The sequence below is a fragment of the Impatiens glandulifera genome, chromosome 3 (assembly GCF_907164915.1).
Source record: "Impatiens glandulifera chromosome 3, dImpGla2.1, whole genome shotgun sequence".
Taxonomy (NCBI): Eukaryota; Viridiplantae; Streptophyta; class Magnoliopsida; order Ericales; family Balsaminaceae; genus Impatiens; species Impatiens glandulifera.
The window spans coordinates 639,783-663,388 of NC_061864.1; the positions used below are offsets into that span (position 1 = coordinate 639,783).

Consider the following 23,606-nt stretch of genomic DNA (forward strand, 5'->3'; position numbering starts at 1 on the left):
CTTTTATAAGTTTACTAGAACAAAAAGAGTGTAGGAAATAAAATAAAATAAAATCCAAGCCTTCTTTATCTTGTTCATGAGTAATTTAGCCGCGAAGTAAGATCAATAAATGTTTCTTCTTTGCAAGGGATTGTCAAACCTCCCATAGGATGATTGAATCCAAATTCTTCTTCTGTCCTGAGCAATAAGGCTTGGAATGATGGATGATTCAAATATGAAATTGGAACAATGAATCTCTTCTTTTGAATCTCTCCCACATAAACTGCTAAATGACCTTTCGGTACATCGGACTGGTTCCCAGTTTGTGATGGTTGTAACTTCAGAATTTTCTTGGCTTGAGAAAGTATCATTGATGGAAAACGAATACCCATATTGGTTTAGTTTAGAATGGGTTGGAGTTGGGTAATGCTTGAAACTTGGGAGCAAAACCCAAGGTCTTGCCACCCGTTTGATTGAAGTTGATTAGAAAGTGGATATGCGAACTCACTCAAGATCCTGACTTAATAATAATAGCATCTTTTCTCTGTATTTATTTATAGGGCTAGGTAAACTGGTAGGAATTAAGATGCGTGGAGGGGCCACCTAGAAAAAAACAATCACATGGTTCTTCTCAGTTTTAGATAACATTTTAATTCACCCTCTCACCATGCCGTTATAAGCCCGCTTGCACTGATAGATCCCCACTTGTGTGTATGAAGTCATGTTTATCTATGTTGATGCAATTGTTTATATTTTCTGAAAACAGGCTAAAAACAACCTATTGGTGGATCTGTGTAGCTTCCCAAGGTAGAAGTGACATAAGCTAGGACCCACTTCTTAGAGACACAAACAGAAGGGTTACCCTATGAATTAATAATGCTTGGCCTTGTGACTATGAAACATTTATTACTCCAAAGTTTGTTTTTCTTTACCTCTTCTTATAGGATATGAAAAATAGCCACTAAAATCTTTTCGTTCCGAGGTGAAAGGAGAACGAGATAAATGGTACCCATCTTTTAAGTGATTCAAACCACCCATGTACTTACTACTTATCATGATAAGCCAATTTCATGTGTGGTTCCCATATATAATGGAAGCTCCTGTGCTACTCTTTGCACAACATTATACAATTAACTAGATCGGATCCTATTTCACATTCTTCAGGGATTCCCTCAACTTTATTTCCTTTTTGAACAAGCCACCCCACTAAATTTCATGGGAGGTTAAGAACATCCTGAAACCTCTATTACCAGAATTTCATAATTCTCTTTTTACTTAAAGTTCATTTCGCCTTGTGTCTTTGTCGAAAAGGATCCACCTTTTGTGTAAGCTAAACATAAATAGGTTTTCAGTGATATGTTACGGCTGATATCCCAATTTGTTGTGTTTTGCCTTTCTCTTAGGAAAAAAGAAACAAAAAGAAATAATAGGCCAATTTATGATTAGGCCTAATATTGCTGCCAAAAATCCCCCTCATTTTTTGTTCCGAAAAAAGTATAAAAAAGATGCGAGTAGGTGACAAAGTACTAACACTTAAACTTAAAAAAAAAATTACTGTCAAAGAAAATGGAAAAATAACACCAACATTCTCAAAACAAAGGTTCCCATTGACTTAGGCTGCCGAGAAGATCCAAGAACGTCATACTTTGTCAATCACAACCTTCAAAGTAATGTGACATGGACTTTTCTAATGCCTTTTTACCTATTAAATGGCCTTTTCTGTCTTGCTAATCTTTCCTAACGTACAACTAATTAGGATAAGGGAAATGGACTGAGATTAGGTATTCATTAATCAGGAACAATGTGCGCTTGCTCATCTGGATGTATCTTCATGTTCTTTTTGGCAAAATGCAGTTTGGTTCTGTATTTATTGGTGACACGTCTTCATTACTCCCCAATTGCACTGTACTTTGAAAAGTATATGACATGCATACTTCATACTATCACCAGCCACTGATTTTGCATGCATAACTCTGGAGTTTCGGTCATGTGGCTGATGTGGATAATCATAGGGATATTTATTTTTCAGGTTTCCCCATGCCTTCCCAATCATTTGGACTATAAATATACTACTCGTTTACACACTCATCCAAGGATCTACTTAGTCATGGTGCCCATGAAATTGTCTGTCACTCCATGTGCTGAAGTGCAGTCATTTTCCTAAATAAAAGCCATCTCCTGCAAATTGATGGTGGCCAGGGGCCAACATCTGTTTGATTGATCAATCATTTGATATATCCTTAAAGTTTTCACATGACTGAAACTGAATGTTGAATCAAATTGCCAATACTTGTGAAAAAAGGAACTTTGAGAACAATACCTGGGCAGGATGGATCTAAAGATCTTTTAAATTTTGATTTTCTTATCCAGTAGTTTTACAGTTAAAGATCAAAATACTACTCTAAGATTTACTTAAAATCAAATTTACTGGATAATAGCTTAAGATCGTTCTATTTTTATTTGTTCACTTTTGAAAGGTTTGGTATATGGGTAAAATAGTTATTTTTTCTTAATTTTGGAAGTTAACACGCCTTTTCAGTCATGACCCCACTTCAACCTAAGGCACTTTAAGTGGGAATAGAACGTGGGAATAGAACGCTTGACAATTTTGTTTTGATACTTTTGAATAAATGCCTTTTTAAAATAAAAAAAACTTTCGAATAAAGGGAGTAAGAAGTCACAACTTCAAGTTTTTATTTAATTATTATATTTTTTAATTTTTTTTTGAATTAAGGAGAACTAGCATGACACCCACACAGCCATAGCCATGCGTCATCGCTTCCAGATGGAAACATAGTTAGAATATGGGGAATACTTTTCTCTAGTTTCACTTTTGGTAAATTTTGTTGGTAGGATATACTTTATAGCATTCTGACAGTCACGTGTTGGCTTCATCATTTTCTAATGGCAAGTTGCTCTAGGTTTCTAATTCATGAAAAATTATTCATAGGCTGCTACCGTTTTTGAAGATGATAGTAATTTTCTTGTATTCTTTTAGGTCGGTTTCAATTGGATAATCACTATTTTATTTATTTCTTTATTCTTTTTAATAAATTTACAAGTTTATTAATTTATATGTTATCATGTGCTTCTTTTTTCAACATGTAAACCCCATCTCGTATCTTAACCATCAACTTGGAAGAATTTTAAGCAAATTTGGTTTAATAATGGGTCGGATGGTTATTTAATTGCCTTTTTTTTATTAGACTGACAAATTTGATTTTGTCTTTGTTAACGACAATGGGATATTTGTGTTAGTTTGGTTGACGTGATGTTAATGTGATAGAATAGGGAAAAAATGTATTAATATTAAATTTTGATTGGGGTAAGCATTGCACAAAGAAGACATCTTTTCTGACCCTAAATTGCATTCATCAGTTGCCTTTCTTGACTTCTGACAATTAAAATTGCTGCAACTCTTGAACCATGTCATTAGATATTCATTTAATCAAAGTAACTAAAAAACTTCTATTTGAGTCGACATATATTATGTATTGAAGGGTATCCATATATACATGCTAGCCTTTTCAGGTGGTGTCTATATTGGATGTGTAAATCAGTTGCCAATAAACAAAGTATTTCTCAAGCAGAGTTTTCCAAAGATCAAATAGTTTATAGAACTTACGATTGCCTTAAATAGCATCATTGTGCTATTTAACCTTTTTTCTGGAGTGAACAAGTAGAACTGAAGTTGGGGAAGCTTTGATATTGAAAGATATGAATCTCAAAGCTAGCTACATCGTTTGGACTTTAAGTCTACAAATCAGAAGACGCTAGTTCACTCGAATGTCTCCTTATCTTCTTCTATAGCTAGCCTAAAGTATAATAAATAGAAAAAAAGGGCGGGATTATTGCTAGACCACCGATTAAATGATCATGTAGAAAGCTATTCATTCATTCCAAGGAAGAAGTGAGGTTAAGGAAATAACTTTCACTGCAAGGAATTGTCAGAGCTCCTGAAGTAGGATAATCAAACCCAAATTCTTCCTCCGCCAAATGCAACAACTCTTGGAAAACACGGTGATTGAGGAAAGAGATTGGAACTAGAAATCTTCTTTGAGATTCTCCAACATAAACTGGGAAACACCCCTTTGGTACTTGGTTTCCAGTTGTGATTTCTGCAACCGCTCTTATGGTTCTGGGTGAGAGAGTTCTTTGGAGCTTTTGTTTGGCTTGAGCTAGTGATCTTAGACCCATGTTCTTCTTCTTGTTGTAAAATGTGTATATCCAAGAGAGAGAAGATTAATCCCGGTTTCTCTTTTTTGTTAGGGATGTTGGTTTATATAGAGATAAGGAACACAGTCATAGTCCACAGATTTTGATTGTTAATTTGTTACAGTGGTTTTATTTAACAAGTCGAAAAATGACCACATGGGTTTTGCCCCCACTTGTTTTAAGACACTATGCCCTAGCCGATGCCCTTTTATTTCTCCTTTGTATTAAGAAATTTAAACTAATTCTAATATAGTATTATTATATTCAAATGAGTGTTTTTCTTTGTTGGTCATATGGGACATCATCACATATTTGAAGTCTCTTACCAAGGATGCAAGTAGGTATATGAGATTACATATTGTTGCTAATTTATATTTCCTTAATTGGAAGAACCATTGAACTTAGACCTGAATCGTTATGTGGGCCTTGAAATGACTCATTGAGCTGCAACCATCATCAAGTTTAGGATTAGAAAGTTCGAGTGATATTAGAGAAAATTTTCTCTAGTCTTTAAGCTAATTGAGACTCAAAGTTTGGTCTTATCATATCACTACTACAAATTCAAGAGACTATTTTGTCTTGTTTCCTATATCTTATTTTCTTCTCAAACAACAAAAAGGTGGGTTTAGGGTTAGTTTTTTCAGATAATCATTTTTAAAAAAAAATTAGAGCATAAGTTGCTAGATATTTGTTCTTTTAGAGGTTAGGTCAACTGATGCAAATCATTTGAATTTTCCAATGAGATAAATCATGGAATTTATTTTGGATAAGGATATTATAGACACTTTCTAGCAGTTTTTATACGAAAAGGTTTTTGTTTTTTGGGAAGTCCGGAGCCTTAATTTAATAAATGACAGACAAAAGTCACCTACAAAACACAAGCAAAAAGGAAAAGATACCCCAAATGCTGAGTATCAAAAAAGAAAAAAACTTAAACTATATGACTGAAAAGTCAAACAAGCCAATGAAAGTAAAACATGAAAGATAACATCACCATTCTCTCATAATTTATCAAATAACACTTGAGAATTGGGATTATATGTAGGGGCGATGAATATTGAGTAAATTTCTAAGATTTGTTCGGGAAAGCCGATGGATTCGGTCGGGGAACTAACCGTCTTTATCGAGTATCTACGAGCTCGATAATATGTTGGGCGACGTGTTTTTGTTTTTTTCCTTATTTTCATGTTTTGTGGTTGTTGCTTTTTTCCTCATGTGTCGTTGCGCTTAAATAACTCTCTATTTTCCATTATACCTGGACCAATTTTTTTTTTTTAAAAAATTACCTCTTCTTACAATCAATTTCAATATTTGTTCTTCCATTTATGTCAGCGTTCCGAACACTCTTTAACATTTTCTGCGCTCCATTTCTAGTAGACAATTGCAGCAAAAGAGCATTTTAGGTTGCTCGAGTATAAAACTCTATTTGGTTTTCAGGGTGGTCCATTCTTTGAGTCTCCTCCACACTTTAGGCCATCTCAAAGTTATCATACATGTCATAAATCCTTCCATAAAGACAGAGAATAGATGAACAAATCGATAATGTTCAACTTTGTCATTAATTATCAGTCATGCATGAAAGGCAATTCAGATAATACATTGATACTTATAGACAACTTAAGTAGACCTTTCCCAATTTACCTCATTTCCTCTTGTTTGTACCTTGCTTCTCAATGGTCCACTCGCAACAACCAGGTCTTGAAGAACTTTTCTTCCTTTCAGTGTTCTTCTAAGCCGATTAAGTCAACTTCCATTCCAAATATATTTGAGTTTTGCATTCAAACATACTTTTACTGAACATGAGTTATAAATGACTAAGTTTCATTGTTGGATCATTGAACTTGATGGAGTCTTGAGAAGAGGGAGGAGAGAATTAAAAATAATTTAGTGTAGTTCATCCAACCTTGTGGCTTGCCAGCCACTTGTGAAGGACCCATGCAAAATTATGCCACCAATCCTCCCAAAAAAGGGTCAATCAACTAGTTAAACCATCTAGATCAATGGCAATTGATGTCTAAGCAAGATTCAACATGAATTAAAGACATTTCTTGACATATTCATATAATCAACAAATTGATCTACAAACTGAGGTGGGTGGGGGTGCCCCATGGCTAAGTGAAATGGCCTCCCTATGTCACAAGTCCTTCAAAGTGTCAATTGGATATTCACACACAATCAGACATAATCTCAAGTAGGCCTCATTAGTTTAATGCCAGACACAATTTGTGATGCCAAATGTCACCTGCCCTTCAGATGGACCATAATTATATGGTATACCTTAAGTCTTAAACCTGCACCACCCCACCCCCATATCTACTCTTAACTACTACGGCATACTCATTTTCAACTTCCAATTTTTCTTCTCATCAGAACTTTATGGGAAGTTCAAATTCAAAACCATTTCTTTGTCTTCGAAATATGAATTGCAGTTATTGCAGAGGATGTATGTACTACTACGTATTTCTTCTTTATTTGGGTAGATATGTACCTAACATGAACTAAGACCTACTAATTTAATTGTATCAATGGTCTTTACCATGTTGATCATGAATAAATAATTTCTTTTAATATATAAGCGCGTTTTTAATTAATCTTTGTCTCCTTAGCATTTCTGGCATTTGAAAACAGAGCATGTGATCTTTGTGTGTTGGTGCCTCTCACGAGGGCCCATTTACAATCCCCCTTTACCATTCAGTCTGTGCATTTATTTCTTTTGTAACCCTTTTATTTTAATGAAATTGAGTTAATATTATTATTTTGCCTCTTTGGTGGACATACATGTTTATTGATGACACAATGTTGCCTTAGGTTTCTATCACTCTAATATTGACTGATGAGTTTTAGTAGCGGACAAATAACTATGTATAATTTGTGGGTTTTTATATGACTGCGGGGCTGCTTCCATCGGTCTGAGATGAATGTGTTTCACGACGAGGGGGTGAGTCACACAGGATGAGGGAGATCTGTGCACAAAAGACTTCAACGATGCTCTCCATAACTGATAATTAGTGGGCTATTTTCCGTTTCTTCACGCCATTGAGACTTGTCTACATTGAGAGTCATTTTTATTTGTTTGTAGTTTATCCATTTTCTTTACACTTTTTGGGATTCCATTGATTTATATGAGATTATAGTAGAAATTAAATAAATAAATGATAGATTTGTTATTGACACTTTATATGTTAGTGGTAGTTTAGTCATTGTTCTCTAAATAGCAGTTAGTTTTCATTCTAGTGTAATACTCCTGTATAATGGAGTTCTTGCAACAGTTTGATAGTTTTCACTTTCAATACTTCTTCATGATTCTTTACAATCATGCACTTTCCTTTTGTACTCGTTCTTGTGGACGTCTTCTGCAAATAATAAATTTGGAAAAACAGAAGAAGAGAAAAGTGCAGAGTTTGAAATAAAAGAAATATATTTGAAAGGCTAAATATATATGCATTATTGATAATGCTTGTAAACAACTTACTAGAAAGGACACCCCAGTCTCACAAGTGGACCTCTTGCTATAGAGGAGCAACAATGGGACCTGGGGTAAGCAGTTCTCAAGTTGCATGTCAATTCTAAAGAACCCACCTCTGGATGTGGAATACCCCACCTTTCAAGCTTTCAAATTGTTTTGGGTATGAATTCAAAATAGCTAGGTATTGAAGGTTTTTGCCATGGTTTATTAAGTCAATGATCTTTATCTTTGAAGTTCAACTACAAGAAGAGGACAAGCAAAATAGAGGGGACACTAAAGATATCACCTAAGATTCTGTGAGGTAAATGAGCTTTTGAAACATGCAGCAGCTCGTCAGCAGGTGAATATGAATTCTCTCTTCCAATAATTATATCTTTCTTTACTTGACTTGGCTTGACTGAAAAATGCTGTGTAAAATAGTCCAAAATTATCGTTAAACAGAACTAGATCTTGAACTTATTATATGGCATTTCTATATTATTTGATGTATTTGGAACTATTCTGTTATTTTGCTTATTAACGAAATCTCAGTTTGTGTAATAAACCTGTTATGATCATGGTTCCTTTTTTATCCAAATTTGAGAATTCTCTTTTCTTAAACCAGCATTCTTACTAGGGGGATTCTTAAGACGAAGTTTGTCAGACTAGCTCATCAGCAAAGAAATGAGGTAGAGCAATTGATGCTTAAACAGTTGGTTCTGGCATATATGCATAGTATTCCAAGTTTTGGCAGCATCCCAAATGCTTTGTCCAATTTGCTTTCTAATATCAAGTTGATATTTGGGAAGTTTCAACTTCCAGAAATCATTTTGATGATACCAGTAACCCTGAAGACAAATCTCTGTAGTTTTTGCTCCTGAAGGCTAACTTAGGCACTGACAAATCTCAATATATTGCCTATATTTCTCCAATATTGCCAGTGTCTTTATTTGTCACATGGGCAATTCATTTGTATTGTTTCAAACTGGATCAAATTTTGACTAGTAGAATGCTGTTTTCATTGCATGTTCAAGGAGTGTACACGTCCAAATAATATCCATGTGGACTAAAAGATTACATCTGAAATGACCTTGCTGTTTAGTTGGACATGATAAATTCTTATCCAGTTCCTGTTCTAGCTTGTGTATTTTGTCTTGCACAGATGCATATTTGCAGAAGAGTGACCATTCTTGTAGCACACTTAAATTTAACAGGTGTAAGCTCATATTGCTAGCCTCAGACAACCATTGGGGCCAACTGATGGATAGAAATTAGATCCTGCAGCTCAAACATGTATACATACAACAGATATTTCTTTCTTTTTTCCTTGAAGAAATGAAAATACTATTAACAACCATAGTAAAAATGATGGTCGCATTGCCTATGATTGGAAAAAACAAAACCAAGTACAATCCTGGAATACAAATACGTTGTTGGTTCTCTTTCTGATTTTGTCATCTTCTTCTTTGATCTAGTTTTCTCTTTTCTGTTAACATCTTTAACCCGCTCCTTACCGAAAGGTGTGACGAAAATTTGCTTCAATTGGATCCAACTCTTGCTCTGAAATGACCATCTCTTCTATCTCATTGACCTAACATAGATTCTTTATGCTTTATGATATGGGAATGTAATTATAAAATGAACTATGCTTTTGAATTTTATTACCATATTATATTTATCTGAGTATCTGACCTAATTTATTACCTCCTATACAACTCAACATCTTCTCGTCCCTATTCTCCTTTGTATTCTCTTAAAAAGGTTATCAAACACTTGTCTTGTGCCTAACAAGGAGATAACGGCTAGCAAGACATTGCTTCACAAAAAAATTCAAGAGTTCGCGAGGAACAAGGTTATGAGCTTGTACACAGCAGTAAATCAAAAAATTATTATTGGCAGTCTGTGTAGCAGTATGTATGTCTTCTACACAGTTCCTAGTTTGCTTAATAAAATTGCTAGATGCGATTTTGTAATGTAGTAGGATGGTCGGATGGTGTCTTTTTTTTATTCAATTTTTGGGATGCAGTTGTACTTTTGCATAGGAGAGGAGCTCATGGCTTCTTCTCAAGAGGAGTTCATGACTTGAGATTCTGTGTGTCCAAAATCATTCTTCTTGTTGGATCCAAAAATATGAGTTAAGCTTTCATCAATATTTTTCTTTTTTCAGTCCTGTAGCCATGTGAAATGAAGCAAGAAACAGTTCTCAGGTGCAGCACATCATAGTGATCTGATGTTCCTGATATGGAGGTGATAGGGATGGGATAGAGTCTTCAAATTCGGCCTTCACGACGGGGTCCTCCATGTGCTGTTGGTAGTCATCTCACCATTGTTTTTCCTCTTGCAAGCTCATTTTTCTTTTGTGTTTGCAGAAAATACAGGTAGGTCTGTACTCTGGATCACTCTAATCTTTAGTCCCAGAATTTTCAATATAATTTTCAGAGTGGGTCCAAAAGAAAGATTAGATCCTCTTAACTTCAATTACTCTTTGCGTCTAGGTATCATTTTTTTAATACTCCGGTCCAGTTCAATAATCTGTATTAGATTTTTTATATGGAAAGTTTCCCAACTACAATGGCATAATTTTTGTTTTTATTTTAGAACAAAGTTTTTATCCCCATGTAGAATGAGGAGGCTAGTACTAAATCCCACCACCATCAAAGTGTTTTCAGTGGGAATCAGCCTCTTAGTTCATGGGAAGATCAAGACGACATTCTTCAGCAGGCTCTCTTATCACTTGAGCTATATGTTGGGTGGGTTTTCTGGTGAAGTGAGGGCAAAGGTAATTAATTTGCTTAATCATTGAAATTTTTCTGGTGGGAAGTTATTGTCAGTAAAAGTGGCGTTTGAAAGATATATCTTCTCAAGGCATCTCTTGACCATTTTGATGGAGGATCTTGGGGAAGGGGGGCAAGAGTAACATGGCTCTCATGTGGCTGAAGAGAGACAAGGTCACCCATCACTATCCTCTTATATTTGTACAATATATAGGCAGAGAGGTATACATGAGAGGCCCACCCAATCGGGTCCACTTTCATTTTGGTCTCATACTAACCTCAAATCCATATAGACTAAAATTAATTGGTTAGAGTCTGAAACCGAAGAGATTCAGATCTCAAATTTGATTTTCATTGAACACATTTTGATTAAAGTAGGGAGTTGTGACAGTGGAATGTTGTTTTACCCCAGTCTAATCTAACTAACTTAAAATTTTTGCATGTTTTTGAGGAAAAAGGAGATTTAAGTCAACAAATAAAGGAACATTTTTAACACTTGAAATGAAACTAAAACAATTAGTTACACATTTCACACACAAAAAAGATATATATCTCTTTTCAACACTTTTATTTTCATTCCATCTTGCAAATGAACTCGTAACACTTGGACATTTTGTCAAATAGTTAGGAGCATGATTATCATTGATCCTGGTATATAATGCTGTGTGGAATTGTGAGTAATTTTGATGGGCATGATGTATGTGGTGGTGGTGGTGGTGTTGAAGAGAGAAACAGAGATAGGAGTAAAAGATCTTACCTGTAGTAGTAGTAGTAGAAGACATTTGAGGTGAGAAAATGGGTTGGTTTGTGATAATTGTGTGCCTTGGGAACATGGAGAGGTTACATAGCTATCGTGGGGTGATGGTGTTGTTGTTGTTGGTGTCGAATGCGGTTAGTAGAGTCGTATAGCCTAGTTGGAGTCTCTGTATGTATGTGTGTATCAATTATCATCATGATCATGAATTGGTCGGATTCATTCTTCTTATTATTATTATTCAGTGGTTGTGGTTAAAGATTTGGATTCTTGCTTGTCTCTTTATGATTGCAACTCTCTATTCTCTCAAGTTGGATGGATGGCGATGAATGATGATGCTATTTCAGGACCACCCATGTGCCCCCTCCTTCCCATTCCTCATCTTGGATGGAATTATTATTATTATTATTATATCTTTAACTGCATTTCTGTTAGCACAATTTTGCAGGCGCCGTATATGAATTTTCTTGAATTCAAAGATAAGAGTATATGCAAATTATATTTTCTGTAAATTGATTGATGGATACACCCCCACTCTCTAATAAACTATTATTAATAAACTATATCTCTAATTAAGTTATGTTTATTCTATTAGGTGATTTAGGTATCCATTTTGTTGTTGAGAAAATGAAGTAAGATTGGATTAGAAAGCTAATTAAAAAAATCACGTACTAAGCATACCCTAAATACTGTTTTATTTATTTATTTATCATAGTCTCATGGTCTTTGTTATATTTGCTTTGTACATGAAATATATTACAATTTATTATTTCTAAACTATATATATATATATATATATATTTAAAAGGATGTAACGCACCTGAGTAAAATGGAACCAGCATCTAACTATTGAGTTAATCTAACTATTGAGTTAATCTGTATTTGTTTAAAATATTATAAATTGGGAAAGAAAAAAAAAAGGAAAAAGTTGTTACTGAATTTCGGTACGGTATATCTTAATATTTTTTCCATTTCTTATACCTTACTTAAAATTTCGGTATGCAAAAAATAATACTTTTACCTTACATTAATTTTGGTATACCTTATTTCGATATATTTTAATTTCGGTATAAAAAGAATTCATACATTTACTCTACCTTATTTTCGGTACAGTATCGGTATTATACATTTGATACATAAAAAATATATTAATAAAAAAATCAATCCCAATCGTTAAGGTAAAAATTACATATATTCAGTATAATTATATTTTGATATTATTTAAAAATTATATTTCTATAATTAAATTAATTTTAAATTTATTTAATTATTTCCTTATAAGGATTATATATATATTAACTTATAAATACTATTTCGGTATATCTTGATATACCAAAATTTTAAAAATCTCATACCTTTACCGTACCAATAATTACGGTATCGGTATCATACCTTACATTTTTTTCGGTATACCTTAAAAGTCAATATTTTTGATATATTACGGTATGATATTTTCGATATACCTTTAATATCGGTAATTTTTCCCACCCCTACTTATAATTTAATATTTAACCCTAAGATTTGTTTGGTTTGTGAGGTAATTATAGCGAAAAATATCATTATTTTATGTCCTCTATTTGTTTTGTTCTTACTTTTGTTCCTATCATTTTATAATTATATTCAATTTAAAAAATATATTTTCATGTTATCTATTAAAATATTAATTAATATATAAAATAGAATTACATTATATAGAAAAAAACAAAAACAAAATTATTCATTAACTTAAAATATAATAACAAATGATTATATTTTTCAACTTGGAATATATTATATGTAATTGTAAATATAATAATATAAATTCAGTAAGGTTAGATAAGATAGCTGAGATAAGATTTTGTATTTTAATTCTTATTAAAAATACTTTAAATTAAAATAAAAAAATAATTAAGATCTTTCTATCTTTTTTTTTTAAAATATCTGAACCTAATTTTTGCTTTTTACCAAACATTTTATAGTATAAAGTTATTGTTAAATTAAGTTGTAGTACTATCTCAAAAGTGTACATCCATTACCAAACAACTTATAAAAAGGGAGTATGAGCTGCATGAAAGAGAAGTTCTAACCATTCATAATTACTTCAATAAATTAACTTTCACTTCATCTTTTCATTTCTTTGTTTGTTTGTTTGCCTTAAACAAAATAATATATACTATTATTATCTTGTTGTTTGGTTAAACCACATATATTTATGATTCAAACTAGGCCTTAATTAGACATGTTTGGCAATTGGAGAGTGGTTTTGGAACCATGTAAAGGTTTCGAGTGGTTACTGGTTTTGTTGTTGGCACATAGTTTTTGTTTAGGCCTTGTTTGTTTGTTTGATTCCTATAAGAGAATTAGTGATTAAGCGTTTTAATTAAGTTATCATCAATATTAATTAATTATCAACTAACTAGAGTTAAAAAGCTTAAGCTTTGTTAGTTCAGATGTCACATAATAATGAATAAAATTATTTTAATTAAATACTTGTTTTTATCTATCAGTTGACAGTTATTACAAAGGAAACAACAGGAAAAACCAAACGCTACCTACTTTTTTTTATCCCATTTGTACTTTATAGTACTACGGCTATAGCTTTGGACTGGCCGGCGATATTAACTATGAAATGAATTCAAACACTACTTTAATTTTACTCTATTATATATAATAATCTCCCAAAATAATATAAATATATATTAATTATTTATCTAAATAATTTCATCCATATTTTTTGTGTGCAAAAAATAAATACAACTCATACAAAACAACCAAAATAATGTATATATCTATTTCTTTTATAATTATTAAAGTATTAAAAAATAAAAAGAAATAACATCTACTATACCTCTTTCAAACAAGCTATATGAACTAATTATTTCATACTGAGATCATTTTACAAAAAAATACATAGAAAAATAGAAATACAATTAAACTAATTGATTTATTGTTGTTAACTTCTTGGAAACTTTGCAGAATATATATTCTTGCATAATGATCAAATATATACAATAAATAATGCCTTATATATAATTATTCAACTATCAAAAAAAGTATATATCGTACTAAATCTACACTGTTAATTTCATCTCATCATCTCTTATTTTCCTTATTTATAATTTTAGATATATTATTTTACATAGGGTATTATACCTAGAATGTGAAGCAAAACTGGAGAACTGGAAAGAAAAATCAAAAGATAGATTATATATATTAAAAACATAACAACAATTAATGATCCAATCTGCCAGAACCAATATCCCTATATAGAACAATGAAAATATAATTTTTTTTATGTAAAGCATTACTAATTTGTTATTCATAATTATTAATATAATTGAATAACCTAATTAGGTTAACCGACTAGCCTAAAGTCTAGACAGACAGAGGGAGACTAGAGAGAAAAGGATAATTGGGTCCACATTTGTGTGATTTAGAGGACATACAAACAATGGCCTCCTCATCAATTCTGCTCCCACCACTCCTTCATCTTCTTAAACATCCGTGCTCTTCTGTCCTCTCTATACCACCCCCACATGATCACCATCTCTCATTTTTCTTCATCATAAATACCAAACCCCCCTTCCATTCCAAGGCTCCAAATCAAATCAAATCCAATCCAATCCAATTCACAAAAATCTGTTTTTCTTCTCTCTCTCTTATCCAAATCCAAATTCAAATCCAACCCAGAGAGGATTCGGGGGGAGAAATGGCAATCAGATCAAAATCAAACAAGCTAACACAAGCGGCACTGATCAAGCAAATCGTGAAGAGATGTTCAAGCTTAGGCAAAATCAAGGCAGCAGGATCATCATATGATGGTGATGATCAAGAAGGAGATTATAACTTCCCTGTTGACGTACCAAAAGGCCATTTTGCAGTTTACGTTGGAGAGAACAGAACCAGATACATAGTGCCCATTTCTCTTTTAAATCATCCAGAATTTCAATTCCTTTTACAGAGGGCGGAGGAGGAATTCGGTTTCAATCATGATATGGGCCTTACTATTCCTTGTGAAGAAGTTGTCTTTCGATCCTTAACATCAATGCTTTTGAGATGATCCATCTCAATTCATTTCATTTCATTAAAACCTAGCTAGCTTAGATTTAATAATAATTAGTTGCATGCTTTTCAAGTTTGTTTCGAGAAGAGATATGTATGTAAGATGAAGCGCCGCCGCCGCCGCCGCCGCCGCCGTAGTAATCAGCCGGCCGCAGCTGCTGCTTCTCTTTTTTTTAACATCTTTCTTCGTTATATATATAATTGTTCTAATTAATTCATGGAATGGAACCCTAATTATGTTTATTCATCTTTTCATGTGGGTTAGCTTAACTTTTTATTTTTTATATCTAATTGATAAATTAAAATTATTTGTCTTTTTTTTTGTGATAAAAAACAATTTTATTTTTTATTAATAAAAGTATGGTTTAATTATTAAAAGGAGATATAATAAATAAAGAGTTATTAAATTAACCCACCATTAAACAAATTCTTGATTTATTTATTATTTATTCATCAAATAATAAAATATAATGACTCTTAATATAAAAGAAATAATTAATATATAAAGCACTCTCACATATATAAATAAATATAAATTTAAATCAGATTTTTTTTAAAGAAACTAACAAAAACACTTCATGATTATATAAAATATATACATATATATATATATATTTAGTGAAAATTAAAATTTAATGTTGTTTGTTGTTTATATTATATATGTGAACTCTAGCTCTCTGTGTTATGGGCAGTTATCTTATTTTTATTTATAATTTATAATAAATATTATTAAATATTTTTATTATTATTTTACATAAAATAAGAGAAATGATATATGATAGAAAAAAAAAGAAGGGAATGTTAAAGAAATGAGTGGCTAAAATGTCATGATCACTTCTCTCCTATTTACTCTCATAATTTTTATATCCCTATCCTTATATGAACCACAGACATATATGACACAAGACCGGAGTCTCAACTAAAACTAAAACTAATAAAAACATCGTTTATATATATAAATATAAAGTTGGTTACAAGTTAAGACACCATAGCCCACCTTGAAGAACTAATGAGGGACAATATTTCAAATAAAAGACTAACACATTATTTTTTATATATATATATTTATTTTTTTTTGTAAAGGTAAGACTTTTCATTACTCATTTAGACGTCTAGAAAGTTCTCAACTTTGTGGATTAATAAAATATACCTTCATGAAAAAATAAATAAATATGAACTAGCTAGTTTATGGGGAGACATAAATTCGTACATCCACGCGTATACAAGACACTCACTCTAAAACAAACAACCTATTCAGAAGAAAAAGAAAAAAAAAAATCAATTTGCTCAAGATCCAAAATAAACAAAGGCGACTCATATATTACATGAATGATTTAAAACTTGAAGATATTAGTGATGACCATTAGTTTTGTCTCAAACTTTATCGTCTTAGATATTTTAATTAGTATTAATTGTTAATATATATGATAAATTGTAAAATTAGGTCAATATTGCCTAATTGTGGTATTTTCCTTGCTAAAAAAAATGATATAGACAAATGTTTGAAAAATAAAAAACATCAAGTGACCCCTTGTCATATAGTACGTAATTAGACCAATAATTCAAAGTATGTGGATATTATATATTATATATAGCTTCATGAGTTAGCTAGCTAGCTAGGGGTTGAATCTAATTAATTAATTAGTTTTATGTGAATCTTTAAGCATGCATATATAATTGGTTGGAATGTACGTACGTAATTCTTCCCAAACCATACAAATCCTTAAATTGCATAAGTTCTCATTATTTTGTTTTATATATTATATATAAATATTAACTTATCTTTAATAAATAGTTTAGAATATATACAGTGTCTCCCTAAGTTGGGGGGGCCATTTATAAAAAAAAAAGCACTTTCATGATATGTTTGCCATTTATTTTTTATTTCTATAACTTGTAGAACAAATTAATTAACTTCTAATCTTTCATCTTAATTTTCATTGACATGAATAGATAGATACTCCTAACAAAAATGTCATATATAATTAATTTACCTGATCAACATCGATCATGACTATCCAAATTATATCTGATCGATCATCTTGAACGAATGTGAAACTCTCCCTTTTGATCCATATATATATATATATATATATATATATACTCCAACATTAATAGTATATCATTATCATTTCAATTAGTTTTTTTAGTTATAAATGAAATAAGTTGGTAGGTTGGTGTATATATGATGGGGTTCCTTTTGAACATGAATTAACAGTAAAAAGTTGAAAAACTTTATGGTTTGAATAAAAGATAAATAAATAAAGTGAAAGAGTAGCGCTATTTTATGATCACATACAACAACATTATTAATTTGCAATGTACATCTATTGTTTATTTGTCTGTCTTTCTTGTGACTTGTGAGCTTTCATAGCCATGGATATGCAGGATGGGGTATATATATCAATATCGTCAGCTAGCCTTCTTCCAATTATAACATCACATGGCTCGATCCTATATATATATATATAATAGCCTCCAGTTTTAATTTCTTTTCATTTCAGCCACATACAATTTCTGACATTCATTCCCATCAGTTTTATTTTTCAACTTTTATTATCTATATATAATTTGCATATCCCATTTAATTCAAAATGTTATAAGGAAACAATCAGATTTCCGAATTCAATTGCATAGGTTTATATATATGCTTATATAAGTAGAACATTTAATTGGCACATTTAACTTATTTTTTTCATTTTCTGTTAATAATTGTTTTTTTTTTAATTACATTATCTAAATGTAAAAATAAAACTAACGTGCTTGCATGTTCCTCTTCTTCTACCTTTCATTCTTTTTTTTTTTTCAATTACTTTTTCTTCCTCTCTCTCTCCTTCTTCTTCTTCTTATTCTTCTTCTTCTTCCTTCTATCATTCAAAACTCCTAGAACTTTTTATTATTCTTCATTTTTGTGGATGAAATTGATCGGAATTTTATGTGTCATTTTCTCCCAACTTCTTTCTTTTAAATTTATAAAAATTGAACTCGTCAATATTTATATATTAATATTCTCTGCAATTTATTTGTGAAATTTGGTTAGAATGAAATATAGTCGAAATTATAAACCATTAATTAGCTCCAATTAAAATTTCATATATATATATATATATATATATATATATATATATATATATATATATATATATATATATATATATATATATATATATATATATAAAAGAATTAGGTTGAAACATTTCATGAGAGAAGCCAAATTAGTATAGCTAGCTAGTTTCAGTGTCGGACCTGAGATTTCGAGGCCTGAGGCGAGCACAAAACTTGGTACCCTCAAAGCTTAATATCCATACATATATTTTTTTATCGATTTAAATAAATAATAGTATTTGTAACATGAATTCTAGAAATAAAATATCATCAAAATAATATGTCATAAGTAAATATTAAAAAAACATAGAAGATCCAACCAAAATATAAAAATTATGTTCCGAACTAGTACATAGTCACTTGAATATTACTCGTCTCGCATTTTTTGAAGCGAAAGTATTAATCAAGTTTGCATAATCAACTTTCTCAATAAATTTTTTCTCGATAGATAACATAGTTAACCCATTTATTCTTTCTTGCGACATAATTGATCGAAGATAAGTTTTAAACAACTTCAATTTGGAAAAAACTTCTTTCCGCAGATGCAACAGTAACTGGTATAGTCAGCAAAACTCGATATGCGATATAGAAATTTGGATAACAACCATCCATTGTTTTCAAATAATTCAGCACATCAATCGCTCTTTTTGCTTCTCCGGGTAATGAATGTCTTAACAACTTTAGTTATAGAAATAAATCTGATTCATCAACATCGGAGTGCCCATCATGTGTTAAAGAATTTTGAAGATTGACACATGAGCTCAAGAGACCATCATCATCAATAGACTTTAACTTCTCCAAACTAAATAAAAACCCAAAGGTTTCTTCGTACTTTTAAAATTGCTCAAACCGAGTTTGAAGTGAAGAAAAAGAGCTTGATCAATTATAAATAAGAAGTAATTAACTCGAAAAGATTCTTTAGGAGATTGAGTTACCTTTTCACTATTGATATCATCAAATTGTCTCTTTCTCCGAATGATGTGTTTTTCTCGGAAAATAGGTTTAATTCCCATTTCACTTGCAATATGTTCGGCTTCAACCAAGGCTTGATCAAATCTAGATTCTCTAAACTCTTGGAGAAAAGAAATAAGCCCTTTTAACTGTCCGATAGCAACATCGATATCCATTTTTTCTGATTGGAGAAACTTATCGACAATGTTAATCTCATATAATAACTTGTACCAAATTATCATTCCGGTTAGGAATTCAAAATTCTCAAGTTCAAATGGTGTCAAGCGCTCAGCTTCACTCTTTATTTTTGAGTCATAAGAAGTGTTTGTCAAATCAATTAAAGCATCTCGTATTTTTGAAGTCTGGTCTTTTATGGGCTTCACACTTTCAACATAGCTTTCCCATCGTGTGTTGTGATAATGGCTTGACCGTAAGACCTTGTACATGATCTTTGAAGATTTTCCACCGCTTGGTAGAAGAAGAGAATAATGAATATATGCGTTGTATAACACCAAAAAAGGACATCACTTTAGGACAACAATTTACCATATCACATAGTGTGAGATTAAGACTGTGGCATCCACATGGAGTGTAGAAAGCTTTGGGATTAATTTCAAGTAATCTATTTTGTACACCTTTGTGCTTGCCTTTCATATTAGATCCATTGTCATATCCTTGACCTCTTATAATGTCAATCGCAAGTTCGAGATTGCTCAAAATATTTTTAAGCTCTATAAAAAGCCCAAGCCCAGAAGTTTCATTAACTTTCAAAAATCCAATCCAAAATTCTTCGACCACTATTGCATTTTCTGAATCATCCGCACATCTAATTACAAGGGACATTTGTTCCTCGTGACTTGCATCTGGAGTGCAATCAAGTATCACAGTGAAATATTTTGCATGCTTAGTTTTTGCAACAATTAAACTTCTTACTTCAGCTGTCAACATTTGTATCAATTCATTTTGGATTTTGGGCCCAAGATAAGTGTAATGAATATCTCGTTCTTGAAAATGAACACGCCGAAGATGTTCCTCCATTATTGGATCAAATTCGGCAATCATTTCAATTAATTGCAAAAAGATTCCATTATTCTCAACATAAAGCTTTTCACAATCTTCTCGAAGTGCCAAGTTATTTTTCGCAATTCTTTGCACAACCGCAATTATTCTCTTCAATACTTCAACTCTAAATGCTAATCTGCATTAAAAATTTATAGATTAACCATCATTCTATGAATCTATGATTAACCACAATGTTGCACTTCCGCTATGCAATAATGCAAGATACAGATTGTGAATTCACCATTCCACCAGACAAGTCCTCAACAACAAAAAATAATCAAGTAAATCGAACCAAAATCTCACCGAAATTAGAGGAAGAACTCTAGTGAGCAGTGGCGCAGTGCCGAAAAATAAGGCTGGACGAGCGAAAAATGCCCAAGAGCTCGGGGAAGGAGACGACTGAGTTTTCTGCTCCAATTCCGGCAAGCTAGAGGATCGACGAAGGGCTTGGGATTTGGGGAAAGTGTTTCCTTTTGTTTCAGAATGCTTGTTCTTATTTTTTTTTCTTTTTCCTTGATTTTTTTGATAAATGGAAATCGTGCGATTCTTTTCTCTAAGTAAGATAGTGTTTTTTATTTTTATTTTTTTGATACAAATTAAGTTAGGGTTTATCATTGATAGATTGTCAATTATTATTTATGGGCTTTTTAAAAATAAGCCCATGAACATATCATTATAAATTTTTTTTTGAAGATTTTGGTGTCCCAAAAATATTTGAGCCTGAGGCAATTGTCTCACTTATTACACAGCAGGTCTGGGCCTGGTTAGGTTTGACAAAAATGAGTTTGCAGAGAACTCCTCGCTAATGAGAGTTCGTTAAGAAGAGACGACTACCGTGTTAACAGACTCATTTGTTTTATTTTTACTTTTAATTAATTAATAAATATGTTACAAAAATATGAACACCATTTTTAATATATAGAAAATATTAGTGATCATTATATAAGTCTAAAATGAACATTTAATAATTTATAAATCTAAATGATACACTTATACAAATACATGTTTCAAGTTTTTTTTTATATAAATATTAATTTAGATTAAATAATACATACTTTAATTTATTAAATCAAAATTTTTAAAAGGTAATTTATCATTTATTCCATATTTAAATATCAACACACTAATACCAGCTACTATTGCAATACCAATAATTAATTAATATTTAGATTCTACAATATTTTTTTTCTTTGTTGAAGATCTAGAAAACGAGTCCGTGAGTGAATAGAAAACTCGAATTATTAATTGTAATGGGAGAAATATCTAGTCCCAAGTCAATCATTCTATTGATCAATTCTTCTCCATTTCTTAGTTGGCCCTTCCTTTCTCAACCACCCGTACCTCAACAATTACTTCCATTTTCTTTAAATATTGCCGATTTATTAATTAGCTAGGTCCCCTCTTCTTTTGGATTATTAATGAAGATCTTTCTTTAATTTCAAACAATAACAAAAACATTTAGAAGAACAATCTAATTAAGATCGACCCACATCCTTCACGATGATGATGACGATGACGATTATATATTCAAAATCGAATGAGACAATTCACTAAACCACATATCCCGCTATATATGGGCAGGATTAATTGTCGGATTGCGATCATCGATAAATAGACACTTGTGAAATCAAACAAACCCTAATGAGTCCCATTACAGTTGGCTTGTGATGGTTACATTTTTGACTAGCTAGCTAGCTAGCTAGAAGTTGTATGATAACCATACATCTCTAGCTAATTGTCCTTTCAAAGTACCACTATTCTATCTCATTTCTAAGTCATCCCTCATGACCTTAATTGTAAATCAAACGTACTTCTAGTTCTAAACCATTCACACCCCGTACGTACGTACGTACGTACGTACATTGATATTATATAAACGCGTTTTAAAAACAACATTATTAATTAATTAAAACGGTCTCAAAATTTATAATTTGTTTCTTTAGGTCAAACTTCATATCAATCAATCAATCAATGTATCTATTTATTTAAGTTGTTAGGTTAACATTAATTTGACCCGATATATAAAGATATAATTATTAAGTTTGATTTTGAATATATATATAAAGTGGTGGAACTTTGAGAAAGAAAGTCTCAATCTCAATTAATAAATAAAGATAATAAATATTGAAATTGTTTGTTTTTCTTTCAAAAATAAATAATGTAATTAAAGATATTTTATATATAATCAATTGGACTAATTAGCTAGCATTGAAATAAATAGGTCAGAAGGCTACAAAGTAGAGCAAGGGACCAGGTAAAACAGGTACAGAGACTTGTTTGGTTTTTCTAACCAAAAATAGACAAGAAAAACATAATCATTGAAGTTTTTAATATAGTTTTTCCTATTTTATCCCTCTTGTATATATATATATATATATGGGTTGATGTATTTTGTAAATTTAAGAATGGAAATTGAGGTTAGAATCTGACATTTTGCCAAACAAGACTTATAGTGGAATTCCAAACAAGGCCTACATGTATTGTTGGAAAATATTTAATATATTGGGATGGTACTCTGTGGGTCCCAGAGGTACACGTGACTAGTATGGTCCATATGTCTCTCACTAGTCACACACATTCAAGTGTGTAGGGCCCCACACATATGCTTCGCCTTTCTTCCGCGAAATTTCCATGCATTTTCATGCACATGGACAACCAGTTAATTAATTAATTAATTAATTAAGGTATTAATATTAATAAGTCACTTTATTTGAATTTATCATTTTTCAATATATACAAATTTATCTATATAATGCTTTATTTTTAAAATTTCTGGATTGTCGGGTCGAGAGATATGGTTAATTTGGATATATATATTAGAATAAATAGATACTTGGGTCGGATTGTAGGTTGACGATTAGTCGGATTGTAGGTTGACGATTAAAAATAAAATTAAAAATACTATAGGTATGGTTCGAGAACTTGCAACCTAACAAAAACAAGTGCAATCTTTTAACCAACTAGACTAATAACACTTTATATTTTAAATTCAACCCAAAATTTTATAAACGCGTGACATTTTAACAATATAAGTTCAACTTTTTAACTATCTAATATATATATATATATAATGATGCTTGATTTTTAAAATTTCCGAATTGCCGGATCGAGAGCTATAGTTAATTTGGATATATGTGAGAGTAAATGGATACTTGGGTCGGATTGTGGGTTGACCCGCCCATAAAAGTTTTATCGTAATATTTTTTCACGATTTTTTATATTATTACTCGTGCACGGGATACATGCTAGTTTTTTTAAAAATAGTTATTAAGTTCAAATC

The 23,606-nt window shown here is 31.4% G+C and overlaps 3 protein-coding genes and 1 long non-coding RNA gene across 6 annotated transcripts; 2 read left to right on the top strand and 2 right to left on the bottom strand.

Moving 5' to 3' along the window:
• Positions 1–467, bottom strand: LOC124932324 (auxin-responsive protein SAUR24-like). Its single transcript, XM_047472945.1, has one exon. It carries the CDS (start codon positions 369–371, stop codon positions 75–77), a length of 297 nt encoding a protein of 98 aa, XP_047328901.1. The 5' UTR covers positions 372–467; the 3' UTR covers positions 1–74.
• Positions 468–7,670: 7,203 nt separating this feature from the next.
• On the top strand, positions 7,671–11,495 carry LOC124928792. Of its 3 annotated transcripts, none has more exons than XR_007098593.1 (3): positions 7,671–8,000; positions 9,807–10,134; positions 10,262–11,495. It is a non-coding gene; the product is annotated as an uncharacterized LOC124928792 (long non-coding RNA). The 3 variants fall into 3 exon arrangements; XR_007098594.1 differs by lacking the exon at positions 7,671–8,000 and adding an exon at positions 8,335–9,553 and having other exon boundaries at positions 9,666–10,134; positions 10,238–11,495; XR_007098592.1 differs by lacking the exon at positions 7,671–8,000 and adding an exon at positions 8,335–9,553 and having other exon boundaries at positions 9,666–10,134.
• A 3,130-nt stretch (positions 11,496–14,625) lies between these two features.
• On the top strand, positions 14,626–15,420 carry LOC124931970 (auxin-responsive protein SAUR50-like). The gene has a single exon (XM_047472561.1). The coding sequence runs from the start codon at positions 14,856–14,858 to the stop codon at positions 15,204–15,206; it is 351 nt and encodes a 116-aa protein (XP_047328517.1). The 5' UTR covers positions 14,626–14,855; the 3' UTR covers positions 15,207–15,420.
• A 3,397-nt stretch (positions 15,421–18,817) lies between these two features.
• LOC124928762 (zinc finger MYM-type protein 1-like) lies at positions 18,818–21,177 on the bottom strand. Its single transcript, XM_047469011.1, has 4 exons — positions 21,161–21,177; positions 19,811–20,462; positions 19,249–19,713; positions 18,818–18,991 (listed from the first exon to the last, which is right to left on the bottom strand). Exons 1-4 carry the CDS (start codon positions 21,175–21,177, stop codon positions 18,818–18,820), a joined length of 1,308 nt encoding a protein of 435 aa, XP_047324967.1.
• Between the last annotated feature and the right edge of the window lie 2,429 nt (positions 21,178–23,606).

Bases quoted from the DNA above. Each gene is read 5' to 3' on its own strand.
- LOC124931970 (XM_047472561.1), top strand. From the start codon at position 14,856: ATGGCAATCAGATCAAAATCAAACAAGCTAACACAAGCGGCACTGATC.
- LOC124928762 (XM_047469011.1), bottom strand. The intron at 19,714-19,810 runs GTAAATTGTTGT...AAATCTTCAAAG, and splicing joins ATCTCACACTATGTGATATG to ATCATGTACAAGGTCTTACG. The intron at 18,992-19,248 runs GTAACTCAATCT...CTATAACTAAAG, and splicing joins ATGATATCAATAGTGAAAAG to TTGTTAAGACATTCATTACC.
- LOC124932324 (XM_047472945.1), bottom strand. From the start codon at position 371: ATGGGTATTCGTTTTCCATCAATGATACTTTCTCAAGCCAAGAAAATT.